This window comes from Benincasa hispida, chromosome 10 (genome assembly GCF_009727055.1).
Source record: "Benincasa hispida cultivar B227 chromosome 10, ASM972705v1, whole genome shotgun sequence".
In the NCBI taxonomy this organism is placed as follows: domain Eukaryota; kingdom Viridiplantae; phylum Streptophyta; class Magnoliopsida; order Cucurbitales; family Cucurbitaceae; genus Benincasa; species Benincasa hispida.
In genome coordinates this window covers 6977685-6995521 of record NC_052358.1, presented here as the reverse complement: position 1 = coordinate 6995521, position 17837 = coordinate 6977685, and the positions used below count along the sequence as shown (strand labels likewise).

General features: G+C 33.9%; 2 protein-coding genes across 2 annotated transcripts; both read left to right on the top strand.

Annotated features, from left to right (window-relative positions):
* The first annotated feature begins 2027 nt into the window (after positions 1-2027).
* Positions 2028-4296, top strand: LOC120088355. Its single transcript, XM_039045580.1, has 2 exons — positions 2028-2158; positions 2342-4296. The coding sequence occupies exon 2, from the start codon at positions 2604-2606 to the stop codon at positions 3951-3953; it is 1350 nt and encodes a 449-aa protein (XP_038901508.1). The 5' UTR covers positions 2028-2158; positions 2342-2603; the 3' UTR covers positions 3954-4296.
* LOC120088356 (E3 ubiquitin-protein ligase BIG BROTHER-like) lies at positions 4054-12381 on the top strand. Its single transcript, XM_039045582.1, has 12 exons — positions 4054-4070; positions 5565-5667; positions 6894-7127; positions 7222-7327; positions 7845-7942; positions 8027-8175; positions 8594-8816; positions 9564-9598; positions 10010-10054; positions 10717-10844; positions 11903-12011; positions 12113-12381. Exons 6-12 carry the CDS (start codon positions 8038-8040, stop codon positions 12161-12163), a joined length of 729 nt encoding a protein of 242 aa, XP_038901510.1. The 5' UTR covers positions 4054-4070; positions 5565-5667; positions 6894-7127; positions 7222-7327; positions 7845-7942; positions 8027-8037; the 3' UTR covers positions 12164-12381.
* Positions 12382-17837: the final 5456 nt, after the last annotated feature.

Sequence of the window (17837 nt, the reverse complement as noted above, 5' to 3'; positions counted from 1 at the left end):
AAACCCTATCTTAAACAAAAATGAGCAAATATACTCTACTTAAACTAAATAAAACACCTTGGCAAACACAATCATTATACATTTATTGCATATCCAACGGTTTAAAGAACTTGACAAAATAATAAAACAACCATTATAACATCATGTTAATCTAAAGTTACCTAACGTGTAACAATTTCCTAAACACCCATTTGTTAACATAATTACTTTAAATCTATATAGAGTAGATATAATCCTAGAATTATTCATGTTAAATTTTCAAGGATAACATATTGAATTCCATTGCAAAATTGACAACAATTATAAAGTGGCTATTTTCTTCATCAACCAAAATTTTTAATGCCCTAAGTGAGATCTTTTTCTAGATGAGATTAAAGAGAGACTAAGTGCATAATGTTTTGGTATATTGGGGACTATAGCTCTAAGGTCTCTTAGTTCTTATTGTTCTTGGACCTTTCTTATAGTTATCTGCCTTGCCACTCAATCCTCTTTGTAGTCCAAGTAACGTCTTCTCCCATAGCACGTTTCCCTAATCCATGGAATTAAAGTAATTCAGATCCTCTACATCAATTAATAATGTATTGTCAACATTGGCCCTCGTCTTATCCCTCCCCATCATATCCAATTTAGTATTATAGACCAACATCATCTTCACAACATCCATGTCGTTATCAAACTCCATCTCCTTGTACACTGTCTCTGAGGTACCAATGTGAATGTCCCCCACAAAATCATTCTTGAAGTACCTACAACGCAGTGATCCAAGTACTTTACCCCTCCTCACAACTGTTGGTTTAGGTGACTGCTACAATCCCGTCATCAATAGGAAGTATTCTTTGGAGAACGTAACAGCCGTACCATTCAAATCGAAGGTCATTGCATCTTTCCTATCGTCTACAACCTCCCTTAATAGAATGTAGTGGACCAATGGACTATTGAAGATAATGTCCATGCCCACACGAATCGCTCAAATACCGTCTTCTTGAAGAGGGCAAGATGAGTGGGAGTAAGCTTTTCTTTCACAATCTTGTTAGCTGCCCCAATGTGAGAGGATAGGCTGGTTACTTGGCCTAGGAAACGATCATGGGGAGAAATCTTGAATTGTTTAGCCATACTGCACAGAATAACAAAGAACACCAGAAATCAAGCATTCTGTTCAATACTTGATATACGATGTACGATACTCAATGCATGATGCACGATACTCGATACACGATATATGATATATGATACACGATTGCTCGATAGCAGATACATGATACATAGTGTCCCTTACTCGATACATGCTACATAGTGTCCCTTACACAATACATGATATACGATGGCTCAGTTTGATTTTTCACCTTTACGACTTATCCTACTTAAACCCTAAACTCTAGATGGTCTGAAATACCAAAAATGTGAAAATTAAAACCAAAAAATTCGAGCTCTAGCCAAACATGTAAGATATGAAACCGAAATGAAAACAATATCGGTCGAGTATCAAGGAATATGCAAGTGCATGTCGAGGAACATGATGCCAAAATATAACAAATAAAGAGATGAATGATGCTAAAATATAAACAAAGAGAAGAATGTTACCTGATGTAGAGAGAATTGAGAATGTTTTGAGTGTAGAGGTACAGTCATCGAGAGATATAAAATCGGAAGACGAGAGAGAATAGTTTGAGAAACAAGTTGAAGTGGTGAAATAATGGACTTCAAACGAGTTAAGAATTCAAAAAGTTCAAAATGATTGAGTATACATTAATCGAGTATCGAGTATGACGTGGCTATGATCGAGTATATATGTATCGATTGCACACGTATCGAGTGACTGTGCATCGAGGATCATGTGATGAGTAATCGAGGATCGAGTGATGGGTAATCGAGGATCGGGTTCCTTGGTAGGCCTAGACGCGTGGGGTGCATTTTAAGGGTGAAGCGGTAAAATCATACTCAGAAAGTCACTTTCCATTATTTTTTTTACATGTGGCCATTTTTCATTTGTCCTCTAGACGTTGCCATATGTAAAAAAAGAAAAAAAAAAAAAAACTTCCTCGCATACGTCGACCCCGTACACCAGTCGGTCAATTGGTCTTCTCTTTACCTTTAAATCTCTAAGAACAAAAGCGGAAGAATCTTCCTGGGAGCAATCTTCGTCTAAGGTCATTGAGAGGTGGGTCGTGGAGGAGTTAATTTCGTCTACATAGTTTTTTTTCTTGAATTCATTTATTCACTACCTTGGTCCAAGTTACAAATTTAATTTCTTCCAGCAATTCCGAATGGTTAACCTGGTTGTAAGGATAATTTTTCCTATATTCTACGCAAAGGCTATCTAGTTTTTTGGTATTTGGTACAGGTTAGTGAAATCCGGTTTTCCGAGATTCTCAGGATGCACTTTATTTGTGGACTAAGAAAGTGGAGTGCAGTGAAGGAACATGGAGACTGGCTTTTCGTTTAAACTGGTACAATGGTAGTCGTTGATGCCAAATCTGTAACTATTACTTGTTACGATTCGATCAAGTTTAATGAAGTAGTGTTCCAATTCTTACTCGTAAGTCGAATCTCAGTTTTCTTTTCTCTGCAACAACAAAATTCAGGGTTTCTAGGATTTAGAGGTAATGAAAATGGATAGTTCAGGTTTGGGAGGTGGATTTCTGTCAGGAAATGGGGGGTTAATAGATCTGGAGTCTCCTATTCGAAGACCTCAAAAAACCCAATTGGTCAATCCCTCATTGACACACCGCCATCATTTGAACATGATGAGTACTTTTGAAGGCGATCACTGGTCCCTTGGGACTGTGGACACTAAAAGCTTGGGACAGAAGGATTTACTGATGGCGTTCAATAAAGGGAAAGCTATTGCCTCTGGTGGCATCACAAACAACAACTACACGAGTGAAGAAGACGAGCCAAGTTTTACTGAGGATGGTGAGTGCCCTGAGTTTTTGAAGGGCAAAAAGGGCTCTCCATGGCAGAGAATGAAGTGGACAGATGAGATTGTGAGGCTTCTCATAGCAGTGGTTGCTTGTGTGGGTGATGACGGCGAGGCTGGAACGGGTTCGAAGAGAAAATCTGGGATTTTGCAAAAGAAGGGAAAATGGAAAACAATATCAAAGATTATGCTAAGTAAGGGCTGTCATGTTTCTCCACAGCAGTGTGAGGACAAATTTAATGACTTGAACAAACGATACAAGAGATTGAACGATATTATTGGGAAGGGAACCAGTTGTAGAGTTGTGGAGAACCCTGCACTCATGGACTCAATGCCTCACCTCTCAAGTAAAGCCAAGGATGATGTTCGAAAAATATTAAGCTCAAAACACTTGTTTTATAAGGAAATGTGTGCTTACCATAATGGACAAACGATTCCTGGTTGCCAGGATGTTGATTTCCAAGGTAAAATTTTGCCTGTTGCAAATTTCTCCAAAGGAAATAATGAGTCAGACGAGGCTGAGGACAGTGACAGTGACAGTGACAGTGGTGAATCAGATAATGAAGATGATCACTCTCCTGTGGAAAATAGATTATGGCCATCTGAATCTCGTGGCAGGGATAAAGTGAGTGCAGATGATGGTCCTCTTTGGTCAAACTCTGTTGCAAAGAATGAATTTGAAGGTCGAATTGATGTTTTTCTTTCAGATCCGACAAAGTCCCAATGGGAGCGCAGAGATTGGGTTGAAAAACAGATGCTACAACTTCAGGAGCAATGTAACAACTTCCAGGCTCAATCTGTTGAACTTGAGAAACAACGTTTCAAATGGTTAAGATATTGCAGTAAGAAAAATAGGGATTTGGAGAGAGCGAGGCTTGAAAATGAGAGGATGAAACTAGATAATGAGCGGAGAGTATTGCAACTGAAGCAGAAGGAAATGGAACTAGAATTAAAAAGGTGTGACTCATCCTTCGGGCCAACCCTTGGCATTGATAGAATTCAAGGGAGAGAGCAACTTGATTTAGGTAGACATTGAAAGCACACCAATAACTGAGAAAGCCATCTATGTTTCAGATGTCACGTTTGCACAAGATTTTGCTGATCATCGTGGAACAAATCCTTTAAGCCAAGTGCATGTTATCATGCTAAACTTGTAAGCATGTGTATACTCTTATTTTATTGTAGGATGGCCCTTTTCTTCTCTTTGGCCCTTGGAACTTTCTGTTGTAAAGTTCAATGATTAATGTTTAAGTGGCTTAGTTTCCATTTAAGTATTTTGTCTAGAAATTTATCATTTTCTTTTTCAAGGATATAAAATTGTGTCATATGGATGTGTATGTTAACATGCTAGTCTGGTGAATTACTTGTTCTGAGAACAATGTCGAATCTCTTACTCCCTTTCTGGATCATCCTAGATTCTCAGTTTTGGAGTTAATCAATGATAAATGTTAATATAAATTTGTTGTTTTCTCAACTTTCTGCATTTTGGCTTTCCGCGTTTTTGCTTCTGAAATTGGAGAAAGTGAACGTTTCTTGCATCTCTATCTTGATCATCCCATCCTCGATAAAGAAAATGTTTCAAGAACATTATGTCCCTGTTTTCCTGTGCGTGCTGCAAAACAGCATTGATTCAATTCCTCAAGGTTTATAGATTAATTAAATCCCGCTACTTGGATTATATGTTAATTGTATTTGTGGAAGAAGATATGGGGGCTGGCTGTATGTGATTGTCTTCACTATTGTTTCCCTCCCTTGTTGGTTGGGCACATCTTTGTCATCATCTTTAGAATTTCAACCTATCTTTCATTCTTTCGCTGGACACGTTAGTCGTTTTTTGGCATGCATCTCTAGTTCTATATTAGACTAGTGGTACTTGTATTTCCCTTTTGTTTCTCTCTTTGGTGAAGCGTGCTCGCAAAATGCTTAGAACCCAAACTAGAAGTACGGTTTCTAATATGTTCCTCTTTTCTTTGTCATCATATCTGGATTGAAGCTGTAACTCATCGAATCATTCTCATGAATTTGCAGCCTCCCTACTTTTCACCAAAATATTTCTGGACTAATTTGTTTGATTTCTTATTGGCTTGATGTTAGTTTGCCACATATTTACATTGTACTCGGGGGCAGTAACCCAAATGCCTTCCTGTTGTATAGGATGATTACAATTTAGAACTGAGCCATTCTTTTGGTCCTGACCGAGATTGGGTTTAAGACATAACATTGAGCATGAGAATAAGAACACGAAAAAATGGAATGACGAAAGTTGTAACCGTCGTCTTATAATTACATGCTACAGTACTCAATACTCGAAATTTGAAAACAAATTAGATCGACTCATGTTATATGGGTAGGGTGTAGTGCAGTAATCCCAAATCAAGAAGATTTGTTCTGATTAAAACCACGCCTACCAACTTGAAAACATTGACATTTGAATTGAAAATAAAAGTAATATTATGAAACATTGACTATTTACTGCAGAGAGTTGGGTAGGCTATAATGGCTTAACGTGGTGTTTATTGTTGTAACTTTTGCAGACAGATAAGAAGAATGGAGAATATGATTCACAGTTTCTTTCCTTGCACGCCATGTTTTCTAGTTCTATGTTCTCTTACTCATGTTTTGTTACTTTTGGCTATTTTGTGGACAGATCACAGACCTTAATAAAGTTATCAACGAGAGAAGACTCCCTTTTAAAAGTGATTGGACGACAAAATCATGGCCATGGATGAACTCTCCATTCTTCTTACAATGTCAGTAGCTCAGTTTTGCTGAGAAAACCAGTTTCTTCTTGAGTGCTCATCTGCTTTGTTATGAGAGAAAAACTCTCACATTATGAGCTCTTAAGTCTTATTAACTTTTGACCTGAATTTCCGAATATATGCCATTCTAAAAAACACCATTGAGCTGAATTTAATTGGAATTTTCTTAAATTTTGAGGTGAATTGTGATTTTTAAGGGACCCGTTTCATTTATTTGCTGATTTTTATATGAAAGACGCTAACTTTGATGCGCAGCCGAAAAGATTCAAGGCATGTCAGTTTCACACACTCCCTCAACCACTTTCTTTTCAGATTTAAGAGTGGTTTTGGTAGCTAAAACAACCAAATTCCTTGCGAAATTTGTTTACCTTTTGTTCAATAATGATTTTATTGTAATTTATAGATTTTTTTTAATTGAACTTGTTTATCCGTTTTTATTTATTTTTTTTAGTTCAACGAGGATTTCAACTTCAGTCTTGGTTGAAGACATATGTCAAAATTTAAAATTTAAAAATATAAATTTTTTTTTTAGTTAAATTACAAAATTTCCCCTATAATTACGAGAAGGTTAGAATTTAGTCCTTGTGGTTTAAAAGTTAGACTTTAATTCTTATGGTTTTATAAAATCTCATAAATAGTATCAATTGTAGAAACCATTTCAGAGGATTGTATCAAATCATAGGGATTGAATTTTATTTATATATTATAAGGATTAAATTCTAACTTTCTCAAATCTCTACTCTAGGGACCACATTTGAAATTTTGTATTTAAAAGATACAAAAGAAAATTAGAATTTTGTGGCTTTAAAAGCTAGAATTTAGTCGGATGTGTTGATAAAACTTCATAAATAGTTACCAAGGATTGTATCAAATTATAGGGACTAAATTCTAACATTCTCCAACTTATAAAGACCAAAATTTTAATTTAATCATGATTTTTAGACGTTATTTTTGGAATCTACCTATGATTTAATACTATTTGAAAAACAGTATTAAGAGATAAACTTTGTTACAATAATATGGTGGAGGGTCGAACAATCAATATGGTTATAGATGCTTTGTGGCATAGGATTAAAAATTTAAGGTGGCTTAATTGATGGACATTAATATTTCACTTTAAAGTTCATATTTTAAAATATTTTTATAATTAGCTGAAAATTAATCATATATTAAAATGTTAAAATGAGGAAATTGTGGCAATGTGGGTGGTGATGCAGGTGATCCAAAAAGTACCAAACTCCAACATTGCCTTTTGAGCCACGTCATTGCACATGCTCTTGATTAAAGGTTTCGATGACAGACAGCTTGTTAGAGAGAGAGAGAGAGCGTTTTCAGTTATAAGCAGCCAAACTTCTTCCTCATCGCCTTCCATTTTCACTCATAGACAGAACCAGTAACCACAAAGAGGAAAGTAGAACTGTTCAGCCTCTTCGCTAAACCCGCCATTGCCGGTTTCTTTCTTTCTTTCACTGATCTCTTCACACTTTCAATGCATTCTTTCTATATCGTTTTCTTTAATCTCTTTTCTTAATTGTGTTTGATCAGTGATCTGCTCTCACTCTAAATTTGGCTGCGAGATCACGGAAACTTTGTAATCTCCGCCTTGCTAGTGAGAAATGGTGGAGAGATAATGCTTCAATCAGAAAACTAGGTACTACAATGGAATAGTCCTTTTTTGTATTGTTTATTACTCGAGCTTAAATTTATGGATGAAATGAAGAGTAGGAACGAATTGTTTAATTTTACGTGAAAGAACCGGCTGAAGTATGAATACCTAGGCTCAATTTGTTAAATCTGACGTAGATTTATCTAAATTCATGCTTTCTGTGGATCTCTACTTGGAGGCGATGAGTTGTAGCACATTCGATTTTCTCTTTCTCCTGGAGCTAAATGAAATGATGTTATGTATCAAATGTCGACATTGGATGATAATATGCTTCTGGCGAATATGGCTCTTTTTGTGTAACGTAACAGCTTCAGTAATAGTTTCTCATAGATTGGTACCCCAAGAATAAGATCAAAAGATGTATCTCCTCATGCTTATTCCGTATTTACTTGTTTCTGTGGAATATGACATAATGTATCCTTCTCCGTCACCCTCTACATAAGACAGTCCTGTGATTTAATTACCATCTCAATTGCTTTCTTTTTCTTGTTAATATATACAGGAGTGGCTCAAGGGCAGGTACTTTGCTAGGGACTAGGAATAAATTCATTGCTTGAAGTTATGTCAAGAATGGGTCTGCAGAAATTTCAGGACGATTAGGTTTGTTTCTACTGGCAAATTTTCCTTTTGATTTTTTACCTTTGGAATATTACTTGTGCTTGAAGCAAATACTTATTGAAACAGAGTTATCTAAAATGAGCTGGAACTCAAACATCGAGGTTCATTGCATGAATAACGGTTATCCTTACAGTACGGCTTCTTTTATGGAATACTTTGAAGGTTTAACGTACGATCATGTGAATTTCATTTTTTCCGGTGCCTCACATTCTCAGGTACTATACATCTTTTTGATTTTGGATGCCTTCCATGGATCTCTTGTCTGTAAACTAGATTGAAAGAACTCATGGTATTTCGATGCTGCTTTGTTTGTACCTTATATTGAAAATGCATCTATTGTTTCTTTGCTCTGTTGATTGTTCTTTTTGGATAATCTCTCTATCTCTTCCAAACTTGCTTCTTTCATATTTAGATTTGTTGACAATTGTCCCAAGTAGAAAAAGTGAAAGCAAACAACATTTCATCTTCCAAGTACTTTTGGCTTCTGAACTATGGCCTTTTCATTTTGTTTTAACTTCCTGATCCATGATTGATTGGACATTCATTCTCAAGATCAGATGGTCTTTATGCCTGATTCCAAATGCATAAAATGATTTTCCCATCATGGAAGTATAATATCTTCATTTCATTCAGGAGACTATTTATCCATTAACTAATTCAAGTTACTACAAGTTTGGGCATTCTGATTCTTGGAGCACTTCACACTTTGATGCTCAATCATTTGAGATTCAAGGGCATGAATCCACTATTGATGAACACAGGAGGCTGCTCTCGACAGCCCCAAATGAACAGAGTTTAGGAAATAGAGTGTGGGAAGAAAATGCCAATCCTAATATGTCCAGTAACAACATGGAATGTAAGGATCGAAATCTGTTTCATTTCAAGTTTTTGAATGATCACTCTAGTATATTTGTTTGTTAAATAGAAGTTTCCAAGTTAAGGTAATAGAACGGGAATTCAGATATTGAATGTTAACGTTTCTATAAAATTGCATGCTACAAAGAAGATAATTAATGACTCTTTATTTTGATTTTTAGTCTATTATTTTCTCTCAGTTCATGAATTGAGGTATTAGTGAGAAAAAGCAGTTGATGTCTTCAATTTTGGTTAATTGACAAACTTCATCTTTGGGCTGTCTATTATTTTTCTCAGTTCATAAACGATAATGCAATATGGGTGTATGCTACGAGTAGAAAAATTGGCTTTAGGCATATTAATCATGTTGTAAGATGGGTAAACTTATTCAATGTGACAAATCGAATTTAGGGTGATTCAACGGATATTTTGTAAATGAGATACAATCACCCCAGCCTATACACAGATCTTCTGTCGTATCTCAACGTTAACCTGTAATTACTTGGTGCATCTTATCTTTACCAAATACTATCCTGATGCAGTATTAACTATGCTGCTAGGTAGAGTATCAAATATATATGTAAAATCTAACAAAATCATAAAACAGAAAGAAAAACTATTTTATATCATTTTAATATTCATGATTGTTCGCCTCTATGCTTTTTCTGATTCAATTGAAATGTTTATGGAAATTTAAATACCAGTTCGTACACTCAAGTTTTTATTTTTATTTTTATTGCTTTTTCAGGCCCTCGGAGGCATTCAAATTATCATGAGTATCAGGTCTGCTGCTTTTCAATTCATAAAAATTTAATGCCATTACAGTTGTAGTGCTACTGTAAGGTTGTTGCCAATGGAGTACCTCACTTTTGGCTTAGTGTCTCTGTATTTTGTGGGTGTTCATGATTGCAATCAGTCATATGCTTGAGTTAATACGTATAATAAAATTGTTCTTGTAAGATATAACACTGGTTCATCTGAAATTACGGAAAAATGGAAAAGGTAGAGAATATTAGAATACGAATTCATTTCTAACCCAAATGATGACAACTTTGGTGGTGGTTCAACTTCCTTAACACCTATGATTCCATATTTTTTATTCAATGCCAAATAGACCTGGAATTTACTTCCAACGCTCTTCAGAAGACTTCTATATAAATGCATTCCTAATCTGGTTGATTTTGAAATGTGCAGACTATTTGGCAAGATATTGTTGATCCTGATAACATGACTTACGAGGTTAGAGCAGCGGATTTTCTTTCCTATTTACTTTTGCATGTTACTGAACAAAATGTTTCTTCTCCTGTGAATTTATGTGTTCTTATTGAAGCTATGTTTTTTTTCATTGCCAATTTATTATATGAATATTGCTAATTGAACTGTTATGTTACGGCTGGTTACTAAGAAGTCTTGCTGCTGTATAAGATAATGGCAAAACCAGTAGACATTGCAACTACTAAGCTGAAATTTGGCAGTAGGCTAGGTGTTGGACCATTTCTTGCTAATGTAGAAAGGAAAGGAAAGATGACACAGCTTAACCTAATTGTTTATTCTGCATTCTGGTCGCTGGTACACTTCGACCTAGTTTTCTATCCTTGAACTTGCTTCCTTGGAGGGCCTTATATGTATGTGTGTGTATATATATATCAATAGAAAGCTTGCTCCTTTGGAGGGCTATGCCTGTTAACGCTGCTTTTTAAGGAATCAACTGTAAATCCACTCAATACATTCTGAAACCAAGTTATATGTTTAATAAGCGTAAAATTTGTCTTGCTAACTTCTATTATTATTATTATTATTTTAATTTAAGAAACTGTTATGTATAAAGCCAAGTGTATGCCTCCTGAATTACGTCGATTACTCCTTTCAATAGAGTGATGGTTTAAAGAAACTTATTTCAGGAATTAGTAGATTTAGGCGAGACAGTAGGAACTCAAAGTAGAGGCCTCTCGCAAGAACTGATTTCATTGCTTCCAGTATCGAAGTATAAATGTGGATTTTTCTTAAGGAATAAATCACGAAATGAAAGGTAACACTAGATTGATTGATTGTCTTATCTCGTATTGTTTTTTAAACTATTCTTATTTTTCTACTGTTTTTGAGGATTGTTCTAGCTATCAAGATGAATCGGAACTCCAAAATTCTCCCAATTCACTTTTGAAATGTTAAGGTTCTCTAGAAATCTTTGGGCATGCTACAAAGGTTTTTGTTTTTGTTTTTGTTTTTTGGGTTTAGAATCATCGAACTGTTTTAGTGTAGCCGAATCCCCATATCTTATGGATATACGTTGAATAAGGAAATATGCTGCCAGCCTGACTTAGATGTCCTATTTATGCCATCAGCTAACTAAAAGTTCAAGCTGACTGAAATTGGTAAATTATATGTGATCTTACCGAGTCAATTGACTTTTTTTTTTGTTGAGATGGTTACATGTTAGATATTTGTGCCAAACTAGGTGAGATGTTACATGATAGATATTTGTGCCAAACTAAGGGCCATATAAAAATTAAATTACATGTGCCATTTTCTTAGGAAGCTGTCAGCTGTCTACGTAGACGATGGAGAAGAAAGCAATATGTAGTAATACTTACCAATGCCCTTACACCTACTAATCTTTTATATATATATATATATATATGAGTATAACAAGTGAGATAGGAGTGGTGGTTTGAACTCTAACCTCAAGGGAGATAATATATGTTGATTAGTGTTGATGCTCACTTTGACTTATAAATATGGCCAAATAGGTTATAAGCTAGTAATGATGTCCATAAATTCTTATATTTTCATTTTCATTATTAATGTTAAGATTAATCTATAATAATGCCGTACGATCTTTCTCAAAACTATCTCATTAAAGAAAGAAACACTTCACAGTGGTTTGGCCGAGTAGCCCATGTCTCCTATTCGCAACAGACCTTTTATACATTAAGGAGGAAGAAAATGATCATTAGACCCAATTGGCATACAAGCCTTGCTCAAATCACTTTTTTGAGTCATTATCGATTGACAATAATATATTTCTTGCATTGATTTTTTTCCTTTTTAAATTTGTATATACGGAGATACATCTTGATTTGTATATAGGTGTGTGATATGCCAAATGGAATACAAACGTGGAGATCAAAGAATTACTCTACCGTGCAAACATAGGTACCATACCAGTTGCGGGACCAAATGGCTTAGTATCAACAAGGTGATGTTCTGATATCTTTTATCCTTGATCTTCTGCGCATACTTTTAGTAACAAACCATCAATAATTTTATTCAATACATTACACAATCTCTCTGTTCCAGGCATGCCCCATTTGCTACACTGAGGTTTTTGGTGACAGTTCAAAACGATAAAAGAAAGGCTATGATTGCCATGAGAAAGGGAACCCTTAAAAAGGTTTGGAGTCTTCCATTTTGCAGATACTTATTCCATTTCATTTCTCATTTTGTACTTTGTACAATCATACAACGTTAGAAAAATGGGAGAAGTACTTGATTTCCATACAGAGGATGAAGAGCAGAGAGTAGAATTTGATTGATTTCAAGATCGATTTGTTATTTCTTTTTGTCAACTTGGCTCATATTAAACCATGACGACTTGGTTTCTGCCTTTACCAAGTATAAATATTTCTTATTAGTTGGAGGGCATAACTGATGGACAAAGATGGTCAAAATTCAAAATTCAAAAACTCAAATCCAGTTCATTTACCTCATCGTGCATCCTAGTTGAAGCTATGGAACTAGTCCTTTTTTTTCTTTGTTTTCCCCCCTTTAGATAAGCAAGTTGAGTTAGTACCATAGCCTGTGATTACTAATTATATAGAAAATCATCATTTCACACGTTGAAGAAAAAAATTAACAACATATCGATTAAAATGAGATTGAAATGGTTGAAAGAAATTGAACCAATCTTTGCTAGAATCCTGAGAGTTGATTTTTAAATGATCTTGTAGAAACAATATTGATGAATCGATGATGTTTATTTCTCAAAAACCAACCATAGATTTGAAATAAATTTCATAACTACAAATATCCAGAATGTGCCGTGACATTTTTTAAATGCATAGATATAAGATATTCTACAAATATGTAATAGATAGATCTTGGCTTTTGGTCCTCTCAGAATATGCAGCGACATTTCTTTCGAATTTTAATTTTATGTGCAACCAATGAAGCATCTAACGTGTGGTACGTCGGGACCCTTCATAGTTGACTTTATTATTTATTTGGAAGATTAAAATTACAGACTAATAAAGTAATATAGTCTTCATAATTTCGGAAAGATGTGATCAATTAACAAAAATGCGATTGGAATACAATATTCATTTTTTTTTTATTATAATGTAATAATGAGATTTAGAAAATTTGATACAACAATCTTGTAATTCATATCAAGAAGAGGCAGAATATCTCTCAACTTACCGACACAATCTGAGTATTTTCTTTGATTGAACTTTGTGATGGATAAGCAGAAAAAACAATTTAAAAAATTAAAAGAAAGCAATAAATTTGAGATTATGTGAAAACTTCAAATCAAAGAAGATTATGTGAAAAATTATTAAAATTATACCGAAATCTCTCTCCAATAAACTATTATACCATTCACACAATTGAGTTAGTATATCTTACTTAATCATTTGAAACAAAAATTTTAAGATCTTTTATAGTGTTTAGAGTTTGTCACTTAAACTTTTTTTGATTCGATAGAAGAATTGATATTCAACAAATCTATTTATTTGCTTATAGCGATGTTAATTTGCTGTTTTTATGTTTTTCCCTTCGCTAATTTTGAATTGCTTGTTTGATATAACCACTATTTTAGCAAACGATGAATTTTTGACTGACAAAAATAAAATAAAAGTTCCAAACCCGCATTGAAACTTATTTAATAATCTAGTGGGAGAATTGTATTTTTCTTTAATTGTTTATTGTCCATTTATATAAGTTTTGGAATCTGTAAATGGGAATGCAAAACTTTAGGAACGGTGTATTAATCATAATATTGAGAAATTAGATATATTATTAATAGTTTGACTCGAATTTTATTTTGTATTTTGAAACTCATATAACAGAAGAGGAATAAAATATAATGGAAAATATCCTTTGGATTTTTTTTTAAAATTTTTTATTAATATTATTATTGTTATTATTTTAAGAGTAACCACTAGGTCGAATCACCAATATAGCAATCATGTTACTAATTTTTGGGTCCACCATTTTTATAGAATTATGCTATAGAAAAATCCACGTTACTATTCAGCATCACATCATATAATTCAGGATTGATTTTACTATTTTGTATAAATAGTTTTCTTACTTTTCTATTTTTAAAAATTATTCTTAATTTTTAATTGCCAAGCTAACTTCGTTTACTTAGTTTTGTTTATCTTCTTCAATATAACAAAAAGAAGATGCAAAGATTTAAATTTTTAATCTAGATAATACATGTCAATTATCGTTGAACTATGCTCGTTTTAACTATAAATTTGATTACGAAACTTTCATATTTATATTTAATAAGTAATAATAAATTCACGAACTTTCAACTTTTATGTCTAATAGATTCTTAAACTTTAAATATTAAATAGATTTTTAAAATTTGAGATTCTTAGTTTAAAATGTCTACGAAGTTTTTTAAGTTTAAGGAATATTTTATCATAAAATTAATTTTTTTGTTTAATAGGACATGAATTTTTTAATTCTTATACTAAGTTTGTGAGGTTAAAAAATATCAAATAGGTGAATGATTTATTAGATTGAAAATTGAAACCTCTAGAATTTATAAACACGATATAGAATATTTACTGACTTTCACTTCTCAAAATTTAGAAACTTATTAAATGCAAAAGCTTCTTTTTTTTTGAAAGATAAGATATTGACTAGCAGTCTAACCTATTTCATACAAAGTTAAGTTTTTGGATTGAAATTGTAATTTAATCTTAATCATAAATTCAAATGAATAAATGCTAATCACTAAGCAAGATGATTAATTTTATCTCAATTCGAACATAACTGAGTGAATGAAGACATCATTTACAATTCTAAAAGTTAATAGTTTGATCCTCTAGCTCGCAATGGTAAAACTAAAAGAAATGGGGCAGTTAATTTCCTAGTTTTTGGGTCAACTTAAGATGTACATTATAAGAATTATTTTTTTAAGCGTGTTACTATTAAGCATAATGTTACCAATATTATGAGCATAGTTCAACTAACATACACTTGTACTATCAATCTTGAGGTCTGAGGTTCAGTTTTCCTACCCCTCATATTATTAAAAATCATTTTGTTAAATTCTCCTTTAAAAAACACGTAATGTTAAATTTAGTGAATTTAAATTATATCAAATGTGCTTGAATTTTCAACTATACTTTGAAATTTTGAAAGTTTCATCTTAACTCCTAAAATTTAAATTGATTTTGAGACAATTATCCTATCAATTTTTTTGTTAAAATGAAGGGAAAAAACATATAATATGGTAGATAGTTTCCTAATGATATGCATGACTTAGATGATAGGTTTCATTTTGAACTCTTGAATTTTAGGTATGTTTCAATTACACTTTGCTTTGAAACTTCAATTTGAACGATGATGTGTTTTTTAAAAAAATGGACCGCGTTGAGGAAATCATTGAAATTTGACCTTTTGCTTACGTCAACTGCATGTGAAATTACCCAATTGCGCTCGATTGGCCCCTCGACATCCCAACCTCGATTCCCAATCCCATTCCTCGTTCTCTTCCATCGATCCCCGATCCCGATCAACGGTTAAACTCCAGGCTTCCCGATCTCATTCCCAATTTTCGTTCCTGTTCCTGATACTCCTTCTCATCTACGATCCTCGCCAGAAAACCTAACTATTTTAAATGAATTTGAAAAGTGATGGTATATATACCGAAAGTCGTGTCTCTGAAGCTTCTCACTCTTAGCTCATAATCATCCTCACACTATTCTTTTATAATCGTTTCTTTGGACCAACATTCCCACAATCCTTGTGCATCTAACGACTTATAAAATCTCATATTTTGTTCATCACGTCACTCAACTTGAAAGGTAAAATCTCTGTTTATCATTTTCGTTTTCTTATTCCGTTCATTGCCATTTTGCATGCACTACTTTGGATTAGGGTTTTTGTGCATACGCTTCTTTCATTGTTTGTTGTTAGGGTTAGAGTTTAGGTTTAGGAAGAATGTTGCTTGTGGGGATGAATGATATGATAGATGTAGGATTTTTAGGGAGAGGATATTGAGAACCGAGAAGGAAAACCAAGCATGAGAATTGTTTGAGAGAAGCGTTAGTGAAAATCGAATGAGAGAATCGAGCATAAGAATCGTTTGAGAGAAGCTTAGTGAAAAATGAGTGAGAGAATCGAGCAGGAGAATTGTTTGAGAGAATCAAACACTATGATCGAGTATAGAGATCGAGACCGAGTAAGAGAATTGAGAGAGCTAATCGAGAAAATTACATAGAGCTTTCTTTTAGCTGGATGTGTTATTTTATTTTTCTATTATCTAAATCTGTTGTTTACTTGCAGTATTTGATGGCTATGTTCAAGAAAGATGTTGAAGACCGTTTTTCCAACTAAGTTACAAGATTTTCATCTCATATTGGAGTTGTCAACTGAAAAATCAAGGAGAAGTTTACTGATACACAACTTCACTTGTTTAGGAGGATTGTATTTGGAAGGCTTGTGGATATGGATATAGTCTTTAACAGTCTACTAGTCCACCATATTTTACTGATGGAGGTGGATGAGGATATGGGTGATGAGTCCATGAGTTTTAGATTGAATGGACACATTGTTAATTTTTTGAAGGATGAATTCCTATTGGTGACAAGACGTGGTGATCACTTGTGCATGTTGAGGAGAATGTTGAAGTGATGGAGTCATTGTGGATGAAGTATTTCCGCAATCTACAAGTGATGAAGATCTATCTGACCACCTTAAAAAAAGCTCTATAAGGAGATACGATTTTTAAACGGCCTAGATGCAGTGAAGATTGTATATATGTTTGAAATGGGTTTGTCAGGCAAGGAAAAGACAAAAAGTAGCATTGACAAGTACTTGCTCGATAGGGTGCAACACTTGGAACATTTCAATAGTCAGGATTGGGGGACGATTTTATGGGAGAGGACCATTGGTGGCCCTCAGAGAAACTTGAGGGACAAGGATGGTGCATACAAGCATAAGGCACGGTTGAATAAGAATTATATATTCAAGTATAATCTTCCTGACTTTCCTCATGCATTCCCAGGTAACTAAAAAGCTTGTGCTACATACACAACCTATAAGATTGTGTTGACTTATAATGACAACTAACTAAAACTCTTTATTAAGTGTGGGCATATGGGACAATATCCACAATAATTAATGACTTGGATCATGTATTAACAGTCAATCCCCGATCAATGTAGAGGATAAGGTTTCATGGGAACAATTATTTATTTCTATTTTAGCTCGTCTTTTTTTCTTTAAAAGAAAAAAGCGAGGAAGTGAGGGGAGAAATGACAAGAAGATATTGAAACATTAATTTGGAAGAGATGATGGAATCCAAAGTTCATTTTGGTCATGGTACTAGAAAATGGAAACCTAGAATGATACCTTATATCTCTACAAAATGTAAAGGTATTCATATTATAAATCTTACTAAAACAACTTGTTTTTTTTTTACTAGAAAATGGTGATTTAGTTTTTGATGCAGCAAGTAGGGGCAAACAATTCTTAATTGTTGGTACCAAAAATAAAGCAGCGGATTCAGTATCCCAGGCTGCAATAAGGCTCGGTGTCATTATGTTAATAAAAGTGCCTCGATTCTTGCATTGGGCGTGTTCATACTTGCTACCGAACAGAATATGACAAAGAGATGTATTCAACTTTTTTAATAGTGTGTTCTGTTATTCAATTATTTTCATCAATCGAAACCTAAATTTTAAGCAAGATCGATCCTTCACTATCACTACTACCACCATCGACCCTGACAACACTACCACTACCATCAATCTAGACACCATCATCGCCATAAATCCCGACA